The sequence below is a fragment of the Ranitomeya imitator genome, chromosome 6 (assembly GCF_032444005.1).
Source record: "Ranitomeya imitator isolate aRanImi1 chromosome 6, aRanImi1.pri, whole genome shotgun sequence".
Taxonomy (NCBI): Eukaryota; Metazoa; Chordata; class Amphibia; order Anura; family Dendrobatidae; genus Ranitomeya; species Ranitomeya imitator.
This window is the reverse complement of record NC_091287.1, coordinates 340,285,107-340,303,628: the sequence shown is the minus strand read 5'-3', so window position 1 is coordinate 340,303,628 and position 18,522 is coordinate 340,285,107. Positions and strand designations below refer to the sequence as shown.

At 40.3% G+C, this 18,522-nt stretch overlaps 1 protein-coding gene across 2 annotated transcripts in view; it reads right to left on the bottom strand.

Moving 5' to 3' along the window:
* The window catches only part of CARMIL1 (capping protein regulator and myosin 1 linker 1), a 376,826-nt gene that overhangs the window by 219,244 nt on the left and 139,060 nt on the right, over window positions 1-18,522 (bottom strand). For both annotated transcript variants that reach the window (XM_069730895.1, XM_069730896.1), the window contains exons 9-11: window positions 5,509-5,584; window positions 4,550-4,638; window positions 3,355-3,449 (exon numbers count right to left, since the gene is read on the bottom strand). In XM_069730895.1, coding sequence (XP_069586996.1) covers window positions 3,355-3,449; window positions 4,550-4,638; window positions 5,509-5,584 — 260 coding nt within the window. The remainder of the gene's footprint in view (window positions 1-3,354; window positions 3,450-4,549; window positions 4,639-5,508; window positions 5,585-18,522) is intronic.

Here is an 18,522-nt window from a genome sequence, read left to right as displayed (position 1 = left end):
GACATCAATAAAAACAACAGCTTAGTGTGCAAAAAATAAGCCCTTTAAACACTCCCGTGACTCAAAAAAAAAAAAGATACGGAAGACAGAATATGGCGATACAATATATTATATTACATATGGGGTGTTTTGCGGTGCAAAAAAAAATGTTTGCATCACCATATTGTCTTCCTTTTTTATGACCTTTTGATTGCAATTTCTAATTTTTAGGCAAAAAAAATTAAGGAGCTTAAAACAAGAAATCAAAAGGTTTTGAAAAGTGCAAAACACAAGTGTAATGCTATATTCCTATTTAGGAGTGCAGCCTATATAAAAAAAAAATATCTCAAAACAAAGTAAAGATGCCTTTCTGCTACGCTCATACTGCCGAATATCTTATTAGTGGTGGATCTCAAAATATTGCCTAGACTGTGGCGGGGTGAGGGGGTGTTGGATTATCTGTTATTTTACTGGGAACGCAATTACTTAATAAAACAGACATCAGTCGACGAGACAGGATCCTGGTAAATGTATATATTTATTTTTAACATTGGAAGTTATAGATGACAGAAAGAATTTGTTGTAAGTATCTGTAAGGCATCCTCGGTCTAGATTAACGAGCATGTTTTAGAATTCTAAGGCTTCCACCTTGCCACCTTGTGTGGGCATTCGCTGGCCAATCCGCCCCCAAAATCCAACTATCAGCTGTGGATTTCTGTTGCCGTTTATCTGAAAAATTTAAAGACGGAATCTGTACAGTGTACACGCAGCCTAATGTAACTTTATAGTATTTTTGCAATTCTATCCTCATTTTCTTCTTGGCAGTCAATGAATGAAGACATTCTTGATGACATTCAAATGCTAATAATCTGGGCATACCCACCCCAGCACACAGCCAAGGGGTAGGCACAATCTAGAATTTAGTCTAGGCAATTATATGACAATTTAATAATCTCATTCTCTAGGTAAAGTTTTAGCATGTGCCTCAAAGGCAAGACAAAAAACCCACTCACCTGTAATTATACTAAATTACACAGTGATACTGTAGCATGGGAGAAAATGTGGAAATGTTGAAAGCCTAAATTTTCCCTGGAAAGGGTATAATTTTTGGCTGCAGGTAAACTATGGAAACTCCCCCCATTCTCTTGGCATGAAAACTTTTCTTGAATCATTTAATGATCTCATAATCACCTTTGAAACTCTAGGAAGTTTTAGCACGGGGAGGGCTAATTGTACGACATTTTATTCATGCATCTGGGAAAGCTTGGCTAATATGTAATCAGGCATGGTATTACAGTGTAAATCAAATCAAAAACACACAGATCACATCCTTGGTATCCCAAGTTCACAGACTAGTATAGTTATCAACTTGTATTTTTATTAATGATTTCAGAGGAAAAATGCTGAACACCATCTTTAGCATGGAGTATTAAGCTAGCATGAAATTACCGTAATTTCTATAGGATTGCTCGACAGAAATGGATAAAAATAAACTTGAACTAAGGTAGAGTTTTATGTGAAAGGTTTGTGGTCTCTCCAAATGCCATATGGATATCACAGAAGGGGAGCCCCCTGCTCAGGACCCCCTGCAGCAGCCAGAAAGGAGATCCACTTTGTAATTCATCAGTGGCAGAAGGCCACGGCTTCTTCCAGCAAAATGAGCTGCTTGCCGGGTTGGGGAAGAGATGGCGGAACATGTGACTTTACTACGAAAAAAGGTTGTTCTAGACCCCTTTAACATGCTAAATGTAACTTAATGTCAGAAGCACTCAGGGTTAAACTTGTAGGGTCCGAGAAGGTGACAGAGACCCTGTCACAGCTAAAATAGTGAGTAAAGCCAAACACGGAAAGCTTTCATTCTTACAATTCGTGTCCATTTAAACCTCTACAGCTAAAATCAATGTAATAAGGCCCATATGCATAAAACAATAAAAAATAATCAGACATAAAGATGAAAATAACATTAATATTGAAACTGCACAAGTGATGCTAAAACGGGAACACCCACTAAATGTAGAGGAGATTACCCGGCCTCATTAGGGCATGTAGGTAGAACATCCTGCATATTTTGTTACAAACGATCAAGTAGAGACATCTAAATTAGCAAATAAGACAGGTCAAAGTAAATTAAAATAGAATGGGAAATATAGTGTGGAACACAACAAAAAGAGGTCAGAGCGCCATACCAACAAATTGTTAGCATGCAGGGAACCAGGGAGTCATTGCTTCCTTCATACAACCCTTGGAAAAGCATTCCGGTGCGAAACGCGCATTGGGAGCGATGGATTCCTGGTTCCCTGCCTGCTAGGCATTACTTGGTCTTTTGACACTACTTAGATCTTCTTATATTACCACATTCTGAGCGCTCCAGTATAGCTGCACCAACTATGCAGGTTATATGGGCGTGTTTGGATGGCATACTTGGCTCTCTGATCACTCTTTAATCTGTTCCACGATACATTTCCCTTTTTATTTTCTTGACAGCGAGTACTTGATAATTTGTAAGAAAATATGCAGGATATTATACCTTTATGACCTAATGAGGCATCATATTGCTCTCTACATGTATCTGGTGTCTCAAAATCAATGTCTAAATAAAGTGACTTTTTTATTTGCCTGGCATTATTTTGATTATTAGTTTCATGTCAATTTAAGCTGCATTTATACTGAATGATAATCGTATATAAATGCGCTCGTTTCCGGATTATCTGGCTGTGTAAACAGGCTGCTAATCACCTGATGAACGATCAAAACGCTCATTCATTGGGTGAAATGGATCTTTTCTGCAGCACATAAGATCAACGTTCTCAGCAGATCATGGCACTGTGTAAACACGACTTGCACTGCCAAGAACCATAGCAGTCTATGCTTACTGAGCGATTTATTACAGATCGCTCAGTACGATACGTGCCATAGGTCGGTCCGTATAAACCGTTATGGTGTCACCAGTCGGACCATCCTACAGTCTGGTGAAATATCTAGCTATTCTCATTGAGGGTGACTTTAGAGTTCTCCAATGGAATTACTGGCGGCAAATGTCAGGTAAGTATCTTCTCACCCCTAAAACTATCTCAAACCCACCACTGATCTTTAGAATAGGGGGGCTGAACCCACTGTTTCTCCTCACTTCACAACTACGGTGAGAACAATTCGAGGCTGTTCTACTTCAATATAACAGACAAGCAAGACAGCCACGAACCAAGCACCAAAGAGCGGTTTTTGGAAGTAGTATAAAAAGTAAAAACAAAAAAATTATTAAAATCAGCCATAATTAACATCGCCACAATTGCTACATTATAGATTCACAAACAGGAAAAGGAGCACCAATCCCTTAGTTATTTATACAGAATGATGGAAATATATCAGTTCTGTTACCTCGGTCCTCAAGAGGGTTGTTCGCAAGGTTTATAGTATGGAGTCCTGAGTTTGGATTGGATGCGAGAGCACTGGACAATTTCTGTGCAAAGTCACTAGAGAGAAAAAATAGAAGAAAAACTTGGAGTCAATATGTTTGTTGCAAGTAAAGGGTTACACCACCGATCAAAGGGTGTTTGGCAAAATCGGCCTGATTCTCTAGGATGAGAGAACATGCGCTCCTGTGACCCGAGCCGAAGGCCGAGGACACATGAACATAGATTCTCTCATCTGAGAGAATTGGGTTGATTATAGCAAGGACCCTTGGCTCAAACTGTCAGTTTACCATGATCCGATACACACGCGCAAGAAAATCGTATCACAGGTGCAGAGAAGACTGAAAACTTAATTCCTCAATCTTCTGCATGGTCTGTGTCCGCGTAAATCGGGCTGCACCCGGATGACATCTGAATGCAGTCCGATATTTTACATGCACCAAAGACTTGAAAGAGTGTGCGCGATCCATTTTCCGGAGTCACTAGCAGAATGCTACCATTTTTTTCGCATAATGAATCGGCATGAGAAAAAGAAAAGCAGATCTGCACTGCCCCATTATAGAACACTGGGCCGAGTGCAATCCGCTAAAACATCGGAAGCACTCGTCCGAGTTATACACACGTGTGAGCGAGCCATAACTGAGAATGTTCTCATGTAAGTGAGAACTGCTGCCGAAAACGTCAGGATCCTCAGAAGAGTCAAGGGAGGCAAGTATAGTGAATTTTTATTATTATTTTAAAATGCAATTTTTTTTTTATTATTCCCCAAACTGTTGGATTTTTCTGCAATTGGCAACAAAATCAGTAAAATTGCGGTCTGTTGTGGATTTTAAATTTACCATTGAATGGGGGAGGAATAAAAAAAAAAGTTGCAGAAACTGGGTTTAGTACGTTTTACATGAAAACATGTCTATTTGTTAAGAAGAGCAAGATCAGAAACCTATTATATAGGACATTTTGCATTAAAATAATTGCAATTTTAAGTTCAACATACACAGAAATAGCACAAAAGTGAATGGAAATGATCAGACAACGATGACCTATCTTAAAGATAGATCATGAGTGTAAAAGTAGTGGACGTCGTCGTTAACTAGCCAGTTCAGTGCCTACACAGCTCCTTGCCTTACTTAGTAGACCATTATTGACGCCTACATACTTACATTCTCAGCCCGGCGTTTTCCAAAACCAATTCTTCCAATCGACTGGACCTGCTCACCACTCGTAAGATTTGATCACAGACATCAGTGGACTGTAATATGGAAAGAGGTAAAGACGTTTCATAAAATGCCTCAATGTTAACCCCTTGTTCATTACTAATATTTATGTACACCTTGCACAATGTAAAGTGATAAATTATACTAGTGAATTTATTACTATTGAAAATCGCTTTGTATCTGGTAGAAGCATGTTTAGTAGCAAGCAACGTTTATTAGTCTGTAATTATTTCATCGTTTCTTCAAAACCACTCAAGCTCTGCCATATGGCACATGAACTACACAATGGTAGTGCACAACACTGTACATAATAGTAAAAACAGAAATCCAGATGTATACCAGCTCAATAGAGGCCAAAAAGACAATTACGGTAACAGGCCTTCAACTAAGGATCCATGTGTTCCAGTAGCCGTACTGCCATACTGGTCAACAGGATGCCTTGCTTCATTCAAAGAGGGCAATCAAGCAGAGACAAGACTACTGATTGATTTTCAGCATCTAAAAATCTAAAATGGATAGGAATACAAGGGAGTATTTTAAATTATCTATTGTTTGCCATAAAATGTCCAAAAATATTCAGTATTTTATTGGTGGCCTTTAAATTTTTTAATAGATATTATATATTTCAATATGTCCTGCTCATATGCCTAAAATGATTGTTTGAGTGGTACTTGCCAATTTCTTTTCAAATAGTTTTTATTGAAAATTTTAACCATGTCAACGAGACATAACGCGAGAGGGAGGGTAATGGTAAAGAGTCGCAGGGTTGTATGGAAGGGGGATAATACTGGGAACACACAGAGAGGTAGGGGATGGGGGGAGGACGGGGGAGGGGATAAGACGACAAATATAATCCACGTACGCAGCGTAGACAGTTTATAGATGGTTTATAGATTGGTACTTACCAATTTCAAGTCTTTTGATGATAACTTTGTAAACCACAGATTGTATTCCAGGGCTGCTACAATAGGTATCAAGTCTCTGTAGAACACAAAATGCAGAAAGAAGCTGGTAAGTCCATATACGGCAGAAAAAAATAAAATTAAATTTCAGAACGATAAAAAAAAAAAGGCAGAATCTCTGGTATAACAGTTTTCTAGATGAAAATAATTGAACCTGGATTGTTGGTAGGATTGGATAATAATCTTACTTTTATCAGGTTATACAGGAAAATTTGTGCTGATAAAATTTGATTATGAATATCATATTCATAATCTACCACAGATTAAAATTTGTTCACAATACATTTTTAAAGGAAAAAACATTGACATTTTAGACAATTCCAAGTGTGCCAACACTATATCCGCCCTGCGATATACCACACTATGGTATCCTGTCAAGCACATTATAATAATAATAATTTTTATTTATATAGCGCCAACGTATTCCGCAGCACTTTACGATTGCACGGAAACATCTTTCCACCCCAGATAGCAGTGCAGGTATGCCACTTACAGGAAATGGGGGAACTGCATTATAATTTGTACAAAGGATGGCTCACATGATAGGTATGCGACAACGCGTTTCAAACACTCCAAGGTGTCATGCATAATTTAAAAATGCAAACTAAAAATTAGTGAAAAAACAGAAAAAAAGAAAACAAATAATGCGGTAAAAACAGTGTACCAACATTATACACAACCAATGTGAACACTAATAATGGAACATATTTTCTTTGTGGGCATTTAAACCCGCAGGATGACAAGTTCCTAGGTAAAAATATTTAAACCGCCTCTCTGGTCATCAGCAATCTCTTAATGTCTCCTCCTTTTGACAAGTTCATCAGTCTCTCAATACTAGATACTTTGAACGATGTAGGGCATCTTTGATGGTAAGTGATAAAATGTTTAGATGCAAATTATATAGTACAACCAATGTAGCTTAAATTACGCTCAATACATTTGATCATATACACCACTTTTCTCAAGTTACAATTTATGTTATTATTTTGTATCATCACTGTTAGAGAATGTGCGTGTCACTGCAGTGCTCACAAGTTCTACATCGCGAGCTACCACATTTAAAAAAAAAAAAAAAAAAAAAATGATAATTTCTAGTTCTAATCGTACTACAGTGGGTACAGAAAGTATTCAGACTTCTTTACATTTTTCACTCTGTTTCATTGCAGCTATTTGGCAAATTCGAAAAAGTTAATTTTTTTCGCATTCAGGTTCCTTCTCCACCCCATATTGACTGAAAAAAATACAGAAATGTAGAAATTTTTGCATATTTACTAAAAAAGAAAAACTGAAATATCACATGGTCATAAGTATTCAGACCCTTTGCTCAGACACTCATATTTAAGTCACATGCTGTCCATTTCATTGTGATCCTCCTTGAGATGGTTCTACTCCTTCATTAGAGGCCAGCTGTGTTTAATTAAACTGATAGGACTTAATTTGGAAAGGTACTATAATGTCATTATAATGCTCCTGAATAAAAACCATCTGCCCCTCACTATATTCTCTGCAGAAAATATGACCCCCCACACTGTCCATCTTATGGTCCATGCCCTCCACACTGCCCTATCCTTTCTTTATTGGGACTCCTCTTCACTGTGTCCCCTCTATAGGGCCCAGTCACTATATTATGCCCCTTCACCTCACTCACCCTCCATGGCTGTGACCTTACACTCTTCCCCCATGCTACCACCTGACACTACTCAGTCTTAATTCTATGCCCACTCACACTTCCCCCCCATATTGTCTCTTCATTAATCGCCTCAATAGTTTCCTCAAACAATTCCCCTTCCCTCCTCATGTGGTCTTCTCTGACATCCTCCCTGCTAGCCATACTGTCTCCTCACAAATCCCTCCGACTCCCCATACTGTGTCTACATCCATCACCTGCTTCGGTGTCTGCACCAATCCCCCACTCCCCATACTGTCTATGCACCCATCTCTACCAATCACCGCACTGTGAATGCACCCATCCCACTATACGGTTTCCTCATACATGCCCACATCTCCCCACTTGCCCTTCATACTGTGGTTTCAAATCGTTCCCATTCTCCATATTGTGTCTGAACCTGTCCCTTCCTTGCACCCCAAACTTGTGTCCTCAAATCTTCCCCAGTTACACTACATCTTCCCCCACAGAATAAATCCACCCCACAGAAAAAATCCCCCCCCCCCACCCCCACAGTTGCATTTCATTTTCAGTGTCTTCAGCTCCAGTGTGGATCGCTTACTACCAATGCTGTTCGTGCATTTGGGCGCTGGTGAGTGATGTTAGCAGCATGATCACATGACCTGATCATGCTGCTGGAGTCGCTCTGACACGGCGGTCAAGAGCCTAAATTGTACTTGCGTCTGTAAAACACTGGGAGCCGACATACTGCAACTTCTCTGTGCTTGCTTGACAGCCGGCTCAGAGAACTGCTGACTCCCGGCCTGGGGGGAGGGCAGCAGAGTGCAGCCGCCGGGGGAGACACTTCGGACCGCTGCACTAGGTGGCCTGACTGCACGCTCCCTGCCGGCTGTGCCCGGGGCACATGCGCCGGCTGCTCCCCCCTAGATACGCCTCTGGAATCTGCTCTTGTTGGATATAAAATAAAGTGACTGCTGATGGAGCAGCATCTGACCAGAAGACCAGTCCATCAGCTCCTCCCTCAGAAAAGAAGCTCTCCTACGAGCAGTCATTGCATTAGCTATCTAACAAGAGAGCACACTATGAAATAAAGAAAGGGCGGGTGCCATGTAATAAAGAGAGGGCACTATAAATATAAATAACAAGAGAATACGCAATGTAAGGGGAAGTGCTATACTTAACAAGAATTGATACTATGTTATAATGGGACAGCACTGCACAAAAGAAGGAGCTACGTAATAAGGGACAGTTTAACACAATAAGACACAAGTATACAAAGAGTGTATATAATCTGTAACGGTCACCAAAAAAAAGGAGAGGGGCCAAACACACTTCTTGCACAAGGGCCCCAAGCGGTCAGTTTTCACTCATGCTGACAAAATGAGCGTGAATTCCAATTATATATACGCACACGAACCATGTACCGAAGTTCTTTTTAAAATGTTTCAAGCAAAATTCTGAACAGATTACCATAATGTCCATGAAAATAAAATGTGATTTTACAATCAAACTTAAAAGGGATGGTCTTATGTTAATTAATGGTTACAATTACAAAGTGCTTGTAAAACGTTTTAAATTTTGTAGTTCACTGCTCTCTGACAAAATTACTGGCTACATCAAAGTGGTCCATCTCCTAAGCAAGGAGAGAGCGTGCAAGCACTGATCTACTGCTGGCTGGATCACCGGCTCTGACAAAGCGTCAGTCTCTCCGCACTCCTCCAATACGGCCGAGGCAAAGCTGGCTCTACTAGCAGCATCAGAGCACAGCCGAGATCAGCGGCACAACCATGCCTCTAGTCTGAACGGCTAATCTTTAGGAACGCATCGCCAAACGACAATCGGGAAGCTGGGAGGCAGAGGGGCAAAGTGATCCTAAAGATAGGAGAGTACACTCCTTTAAAAAAAGCATTTTAATATAAACTTACATTGAACTCCTGTTTTCTAATTATTCCTCATTATAAACAATAGTATCAAATATAAAAACGAAGATTTGGAGATATTAACCAAGCTTAACAAAGCACAATAGTTTAATCGCTTCTGCTTCTTAATCGGCTATTAAATATCTTATCAGTTTAGTGAGGAGAATTTTTAATTTGCAATGCAATTATATTTTAGCAGCCTTCACAAAACAGCCATTCGAGTACACGGGACTTATCAAATTATTTAAATATTTTTCTCATTTTTACAACTGCTATTTACCGTATATAAATTAGTAAAGGTGTTATTACAACCTGTCAGAAACTGTTACTCCCTCCCCCCAAACTATTAATATGACTGTGCAGCCCTGAAAAAGATAAACCAGTTCTACCCTATATGACCTTAAAGTGCGGCTTCGGATACTGTATTTTGAAGTTGTGTCTGGAAGCGCATTTGAGTGTAACAAAGCAATTCTAGCAGCTCAGCCTCGCACTGGATTTCCTACCCAGCAGCACACTCCTATGCCTGATTGACAGGTCTGTGGCTGTGTACCAGAGCAAAAGACCTGTCAATCAATCATGGGAAGGTGCTGCTGGGCATGACATACAGCATGAGGCGGAGAAGCTAGAAGTGCACTATCACGCCCCAATGCACTGCCGGACAACCAGACTGTAAAAAGCAATTTCTTGTGGCTAGAGCAAAACTTTGAGGCCATAGAGGGACTGGATTATCTTTAAAAAAAAAAAAAATTACACAGTCTTAACAACGATTTGGCGGTGAAGGAGGTTCTTAAAACCACTTGTTTGGCGATTATCTTACAGTGTAAACAAGCTACCAACCACCCCTTGCTCATTCATCAGGTGAAATATGTGCAGCACAATCATCAATCTCGGCGAATCACTATATCAAGAACTATGGAGGTCTACTTGCCCTGAGCAAACTATTACAGATCACTCAGCGTGCATCATTTACTTTGGTCTGACTGTGCAAACAGGTATTTAAATGTCTGCTGATCAGTAAAGACTTACCAATTAATGGTTGTATTGTGCTGCCGGTCAGTCTGCGTAAATGGTCCCTTAGTCTGCTTTCTTAAAAACGAGATGCTCTATATTAACATGCTATAGCCAGTTGAGCAAGTTTATGTACAGTACTCTATAAAATACTAAAAGGGTATTTTAGGTTACCTATGCTAGAGTTTGATGGGCAGCCTGTGTGATTAAAAGGGCTGTCCACTACTCGGACAACCCCCTCTCAATCACTAAATTCCCCCAAGGAAAATAATTCAAGCAATCTTGGCACTGACGCTTCCCAGGGCTTGCATGACATGGTTATGCCACGTGAACCCTGCAGCCAATCAGCAATTGCTTCACTGTCCCGCCCAACTGATATCTGGATGAAGTGACAGCCGCCTCTCAAGTGGAATGGTGTCGGGACTGTAGGCGAATATAGCGGAAATTATATTATTAGAGGGAACATAGTGATTGAGAAGGGTGGTGTTGGAGTAGTGCACAACCTCTTTAAAACCCCTTAATGACCGCCAATACCTCTTTTTACTGACCTGAGATATTTGAGAATAGCCTCCCCATACAGGTGACAATCCAGCAGAAGTCAACTGTATACTATAGCTGACAACTTGCAGTATCAGCCACGATCAGTGTTGGCCCCGTCCATATCTGTTTAACCCCTTAGATGCGGCTGTCAATAGTGACTGCATCATATAAATGGTTAACAGAGTGTGGGGGCTTCCTCTTTAACCCCATCGAAACCCTGAGATCAGGATTGTGTGGTCCTGATGTTTGCCATGGCAATTCATGACCAAATAACGGCCTAACAGTCTGCCGGCTACAGTGGCCTGTTCAGAAGTTAGCGGCATTTAAGTGGTAAAAATACTTTATTTCATTCCGGTTATGTCACTTTGCATTAATTCCTGAACATCACCTGAAGGGTTAATAAACTACCTGACAGAAGTTTTCAATATGTCAGGGGGTGCAGTTTTTAAAATGGTAACATTTGTGGGGGGGGGTTTCCAATATCTAGGACCCCAAAAGTTACTTCAAACCTGAATAGGTATTTGAAAAAAAGTAAATTTTGTAAATTTCCTTGAAAAAAAAAAGAAAAAATACTGCTACATTTTTAAATCTCCTAAAATGCTAACAAAATAAAATAACATTTTACAAATGGTGCTGATGTAAAGCAGACATGTGAGAAATGTTATTTATGAATGTTTTTGTGTGGTATGACTATCTGAATTAAAGGGATAATCAAAGTTTGAAAATTGCAATTTTTTTTTACATTTTTGTCAAATTTCTGATATTTTTTTATAAATACACACATTTACCATTAACATAAAGTACAACATGTCACGAAAAAAAAACAATCTCAAGATGGGATATGTTGAAGCATTCCAGAGCTATTACCACATAAAGTGACAATGGTCAGATTTAAAAAATGAGGCCTCGTCACTAAGGGGTTAAGAAGTTGGTTGTCCCAGGACAGCTTTTCCTTTACGTCAGGTCAGTTTATCGCAATAGGGAAGTCACTGGGGAACATGTCTTGATTTGAAGCTTCGCGGCTTTGAAATGCACGTCACATGAAGTACAAAAACATAAAACCTTACACCTGGTTTATAAGATCCAAAAAATGGGGGGGGAAAAGACACTTTTAGGTAATACGTTTAGGTTATACTTGTCACAAAGTTATGGTGCAACAACCATAAATACAAAGCCTGAGATGACAAAGTTTGCAGCCTTTTCGGGTTAAACTAGAGGGAATTTTGGGAATTTTTGTGCGGGATTATAACTAATGGTATAAAGGTCAGGGTTGTGGAGTCGGTAAGCCAAACCTCCGAGTCCTCAATTGTCCTGACTCCGACTCCACTGCCCTGGTCACTACCGAGCATGTGCATAAAGTGCAGCACAGATTCATCTCGACTAAAAGCCGAGATCCAAATTCTTATGAAAACATTTACAGCACATCCTGCATTGTACACAATTTATTATACATTTTAGGAGTTGGTCCATTTTTTACCGACTCCAGTGTGGACAGCACTTGGCGAGTGACGTTTTTGCATTAAGAATGGGCAAAGAAACACTTCATACAACTCCAAAGTTGTATTTTGTAAGTACTGTTCATTTAAAATACATATATATGGAATCTTTCCTGTGCGGTTTAATAGCGAATTTGCACTAATTACTCTGGGTCTAGTTAACGAAGATCGTTTACAGAATTACACAGTGATGTGCCTTGACCTTGAATGCAATCATGTAATGATGATATTTATATAAACTCGCAGTTACTGGAATGTTAACTAATTAAATCATGAAAAGCTATCTTGAATGTCACAATGTTTTGCTGGCATGTTCAAATTTATGTTAAGAGGTGGTATGGCGGCTCATATTATATGGAAGATCTCTCGCCGAGAGATGAAGGAGTCTGAATTAGGAAAACAGCAAACAGTGCCTGCCTAAGTCTAAGAAAAAAAAAGTGTACACTGCACAAAATCATTATCCCCCTGTATTCGCTGTGTGAGTGAGTGGTCACATGATGACAAGACTGCTCCAATTCTCAATATTCTAGTGCATTAGAGTCTAGTCGTCACATAACTGCAAGTATACAGATCACATACCGTGACAGCCCACCTGCATGCGGAATACAGAAGACTCATGATAAAGTGCAAATTGCATACTGACACAAACTGACTGTCACAGAGTGAGTGCAGACTTTTCTTCTTAGAAGTCTACAGCCACTATGACTGCAGATTTGTGAATCCTCACATCCCGTGCACTGCAGGATGTGATGATTCTCCAGTGCCAGGAGTGGATGGTCATGTGATTACTTCCGGACACATTCCAAATAGTGTCCATGCACTATACTTACCTTGAGCGAGGCAGTGTACGTCTAGTTGGCAAGTGACCGCATGTAAGCAACTCACATACTTGCAGTCACGTGCCTGACGCTGGAGAATCCTCACAGCACGCAAAGCATTCGATGTAGGGGATCACAAGGCTGCAGACTTGTAGCCTGAGGCCAGACCACCCCTTTAAGGATACAAAGCAGAAGAGGATAGCAGGTCTACTAAACATAGAAGTATTTTGTTACTTATAAAAATAATAATGTTTAGGGAGTAGGGCTCAGAACCCTGACAGAAACTGTAACACGACTTAAGAACATGAACTTTGGATGAGCCATCAGTCGCCATTACAAGAACTTTCCACAGGGAAACACATCATGGCCTGAGCTCTGAGGTAACGTGCCCTCCGTATTTCATCTATGTATAACCTAACCCAATCATGTGGAGAAAATTAAACAGCAAAGCTCTTTATCATTAGTCTCCTGCTCCTCCGAGTTATGTACACCGATGCCGTCTACTCTGGATATGATAAAGGAAGCGATGAATTACATAATGTACCACTAAGTGTTCTAATAAGGAAAAAATATCCTGCAGAGCCTCCTAATCCTAAATGTGTTAGCACAAGATACATCAGCTGTGGCAGACTGTGAATATCTTCATGCAGACATGCACAGGATTTGCATGCCAAAATCCTCCACAAAGAGATTCTTGAGACATTTTAACACTTACAGGAGGAATGGGAGAAGATGGCAGCTCCATCTAATTACCATCTAACTAAGCCACTAAAATATAATCTGCAACTCTGTATAAAGTGACAGCATATTTAGGAAAGAGTCTCATAATATAGAAGATCAAGAGAACACACATTTGTAAATCACGATGTGGAATACAAAGGAAGAATTCAATGTAAGAATACACAAATACACACTCCTTTGATAGACCTTTAAAAGTGTTGTCTCAAGTTCATAAATGGTTAAAATTGTAAAAAAAAAATCCCCTTCATTCTCAAGAACAGAGGGATTTTTAATTCTATAAAGCACAGCTCTTTGTCCACGTTACTGACCACCATGCAGTCTCAGATTGGTCCATTATCTATTCTAGACCAATGTTCTCCAGTTGGGGAACACGGATCCTGACGTGGAGCGCTCGCCACTTTCAGGTTCTATGCTTTGGAGCAGTGTGTCTCAGCTCCAGTCCTCAAGGTCCCCCAATTAGGGTCATGTTTCAGGTGATGGAATTAATAGCAAGGTAAGAAATTCTCTTTTAGGATATCGTCAAATCCTGTTGTGAATCTTTGAGGGATGGAATTGAGAAACACTCATTTAGAGCCTGTATGTACCGCTTTGAAGAAGATCAAATTCCAGGATCCAGCCAGCTTCCATGCCACTACAGTTCTTCTCCACAATGGCAAAGCTGCCACTGCAAGTAGCATGGGAGACCACACAGTTTGGACCAGCAGTACAACCTTGCCGCAGTTCAGAACAGTCAATTTTTAGCTTGGTTAATTGTTTTTTGTTGCTACACTTTTAACATTTTTATTTTAGTAAGTCAATTCATAGACCATGCATTCCTCAGAAGTGTTATAAAAATGCTACCAAAAAATAACAAACATTACAAAAATAGCAACAAAAATACAAGGTTTTAGGAGAGGGAAATACCACAAAGTGGGCAAAATAGGAGATGTCTAGAGTATGCAGCAAGTTTGGGAAAAAATTACGACCATTAAAAAAAAAAAACAACAGCAAACACCACAATAAATGCAATATAGAACTTGCTTTTAATATTTCACTACTTCCAAGTTGTGATCTAACACCCTTAAAGCTAAACTAGAAGGAAAATCAAAGTTAGATTAGCCCTAAAGTTTGTTTTATAAATTCTACTATTTCTAGGAGTAAAAATTTACATGCAAGCAGTCAACGTGGATGGAATATAATGTAAGCCCCCCCCCCCGCTAAAACACACAGAAATATTGTGGGGGTCTCATGTCCACATACACCCTAACCGTCACTTTTATGTCATTATGTTAATATGGAGAATTTTATGAGGTAACTGCAACCCTGTGAGCTAAAAATAGATTATCCGGTTCTGACCAGTTTTGTGCGCCCCTTTTTTGCCGCATTTTGACTGGTTTATAGCGCTTTTGGCGGTCTTTTTACGGAGATATAATCCCGTGTCAGGCTGTTTTTGCCTCATTCTGCGGGCGCACGAAGAAAGAAGAGCCCATTCTCCCTCCCTTTATTTATTTGTTACTAGTTGTCGTATGGTTTTATTTGTGGGGTAAAATCACTCCGTTATGGGTGGATTTAGTTTTATTGGAAGTTTGGAATTTGTTGGATATTTAATATATGGAACATTATTTATTGGATATTTATTAATTATTTATGTAACCCAAAATAAAATCTCACGGCCATTTTTATTTCATCATTAACTTGTCTTTGTGTATTTATTTGGGAATGGGTTTTATGGGGACATGAATTAGCTGCAAGCTGATTTCTTTAAGCAAGCCTGGACTGCTAAACGATGTTACTAAAAGCAACTTTAGGGCTCTTTCAAAACTCAGTGTGTCCAGTACCTTTGGTGACAGTTTTCACACGTACCGGAGACACATACACCATTTCAAGTAAATGGGTCTGTGCACATGTCAGTGTATTTCCATGGATCGGGTGTTCGTGGGCAAAATACGCTGACATGTCCGTTTTGTTTTTTTTTACAGCAGCACAGGCCGCAAAATGTTCCAAACACATGTACACGGATGACATCAGTGAGAGTCTTCAGTGTGACATGTATTGGCGCATGGGAAGCAGTAGTATAGATAGCGCTGTTCCCCGGCGCCAGGTACTGAAGACCGCTCACACCAACTTCCCCTGGTTGCGCAGAGATCAGCACTAGCATAGGAAAATGTTGAGAGCTACAGTCATGGCCAAAAGTATTAACACCCCTGCAATTTTGTCAGATAATACTCAGTTTCTTCTTGAAAATGATTGCAATCACAAATTATTTGGTATTATTATCTTCATTTACTTTGTCTTAAATGAAAAAACACAAAAGAGAATGAAGCAAAAAGCAAAACATTGATCATTTCACACAAAACTCCAAAAATGGGTAAGACAAAAGTATTGGCACCCTCAGCCTGATACTTGGTTGCACAACCTTTAGCCAAAATAACTGCGACCAACCGCTTTCGGTAGCCATCAATGAGTTTCTTACAATGCTATGCTGGAATTTAAGACCATTTTTCTTTGGCAAAGTGCTACAGGTCTCTGATATTTGAAGGGTGCCTTCTCCAAACTGCCATTTTTAGATCTCTCCACAGGTGTTCTATGGGATTCAGGTCTGGACTCATTGCTGGCCACCTTAGAAGTCTCCAGTGCTTTCTCTCAAACCATTTTCTAGTGATTTTTGAAGTGAGTTTTGGGTCATTGTCCTGCTGGAAGACCCATGACCTCTGAGGGAGACCCAGCTTTCTCACACTGGGCCCTACATTATGCTGCAAAATTTGTTGGTAGTCTTCAGACTTCATAATGCCATGCACACGGTCAAGCAGTCCAGTGCCAGAGGCAGCAAAGCAACCCCAAAACATCAGGAAACCTCCGCCATGTTTGACTGTAGGGACCGTGTTCTTTTCTTTGAATGCCTCTTTTTTTCTCCTGTAAACTCTCTGTTGATGCCTTTGCCCAAAAAGCTCTACTTTTGTCTCATCTGACCAGAGAACATTCTTACAAAACGTTTTAGGCTTTTTCAGGTAAGTCTTGGCAAACTCCAGCCTGGCTTTTTTATGTCTCGGGGTAAGAAGTGGGGTCTTCCTGGGTCTTCTACCATACAGTCCCTTTTCATTCAGACGCCGACGGATAGTACGGGTTGACAATGTTGTACCCTCGGACTGCAGGGCAGCTTGAACTTGTTTGGATGTTAGTCGAGGTTCTTCATCCAACATCCGCACAATCTTGCATTGAAATCTCTTGTCAATTTTTCTTTTCCGTCCACATCTAGGGAGGTTAGCCACAGTGCCATGGACTTTAAACTTCTTGATGACACTGCGCACGGTAGACACAGGAACATTCAGGTCTTTGGAGATGGACTTGTAGCTTTGTGATTGCTCATGCTTCCTCACAATTTGGTTTCTCAAGTCCTGAGACAGTTCTTTGGTCTTCTTTCTTTTCTCCATGCTCAATGTGGTACACACAAGGACACAGGACAGAGGTTGAGTCAACTTTAATCCATGTCACTGGCTGCAAGTGTGATTTAGTTATTGCCAACCCCTGTTAGGTGCCACAGGTAAGTTACAGGTGCTGTTAATTACACAAATTAGAGAAGCATCACATGATTTTTCGAACAATGCCAATACTTTTGTCCACCCCCTTTTTATGTTTGGTGTGGAATTATATCCAATTTGGCTTTAGGACAATTCTTTTTGTGTTTTTTTTTCATTTAAGACAAATTAAATGAAGATAATAATATCAAATAATTTGTGTTTGCAATCATTTTCAGGAAGAAAATGAGTATTACCTGACAGAATTGCAGGGGTGTCAATACTTTTGGCCATGACTGTATATTCAACTGATAACAGTGAGAGCAGTCAGCGACTAATGGGAGTATTCATCAGACACCACCTGTGCTATTTATAAATAAATTGATAACGAGCCACGCAAAACTGACAGCTGCGGGCTACAGATCTCAGCTGTCAGCAAGGCTGGTTATCAGAAATAGAGGGGTCATCATGCTGGATTTTTATTATTTAAATATATAATGGTGTGAAGTCCCCCCCATTTTTGACAACCAGCCTTGCTAAAGCAGACAGCTGGGGGCTGGTATTCTCAGGCTGGTAAGAGACCATACAATATACACCATACAACTATAGGATTAGCAATGGATAGGTGTTTTACAGACGCCTCTCCATTACTAATCCGTGGGCTTGATGTCGCCAGACAATTACACAGGTGACATCAACCCCACAAATATTACCCTACTTGCCACGCCATAGGGTAAGTGGGAAGATCCGGGTAAAGAAACAGAATTGGCGCATCTAATAGATGTGCCTCATCTGGGTGGCTCCGGGCTGCCATTTTTAGGCTTGGGGGAGATGGGGGTCAATATCCATGGCCACTTACCAGCCTGAGAATACCAGCACCTAGCTATCAGCTTTAGCAAGGCTGGTTGTAAAAAAATGGTGGGGAACTCACATAGTTTTTAAAATTATTTATTAAATTAAAAAAAAAAAAAAAAGCGTGGGGATTAGTCTATTCTTGATAACCAGCCTTGCTGAAGCTGACAGCTGAGGGTTGCATCCGCAGCTGTAAATTTTTCCTGGCTGATTTACTTATAGTGCAGGTGGTGGCTGAGGAATACTCCCCATCAGCCACTACCTTCTTTCATTGTTATTAGTGGCAGCAGGTGTTGGCTGATGGGAGTAATTGTCCCATCAGCCACCACCTGCTTTCACCGTTATTAGTTGAATATAACTCAACATTCTCCCCTGCTCGTGCTCATCGCCGACAGAGCAGGGGAGAATGATGAGAGTCATCTTCAGCACCCGACACCGGGGAACAGTGCTAACTGTACCGCT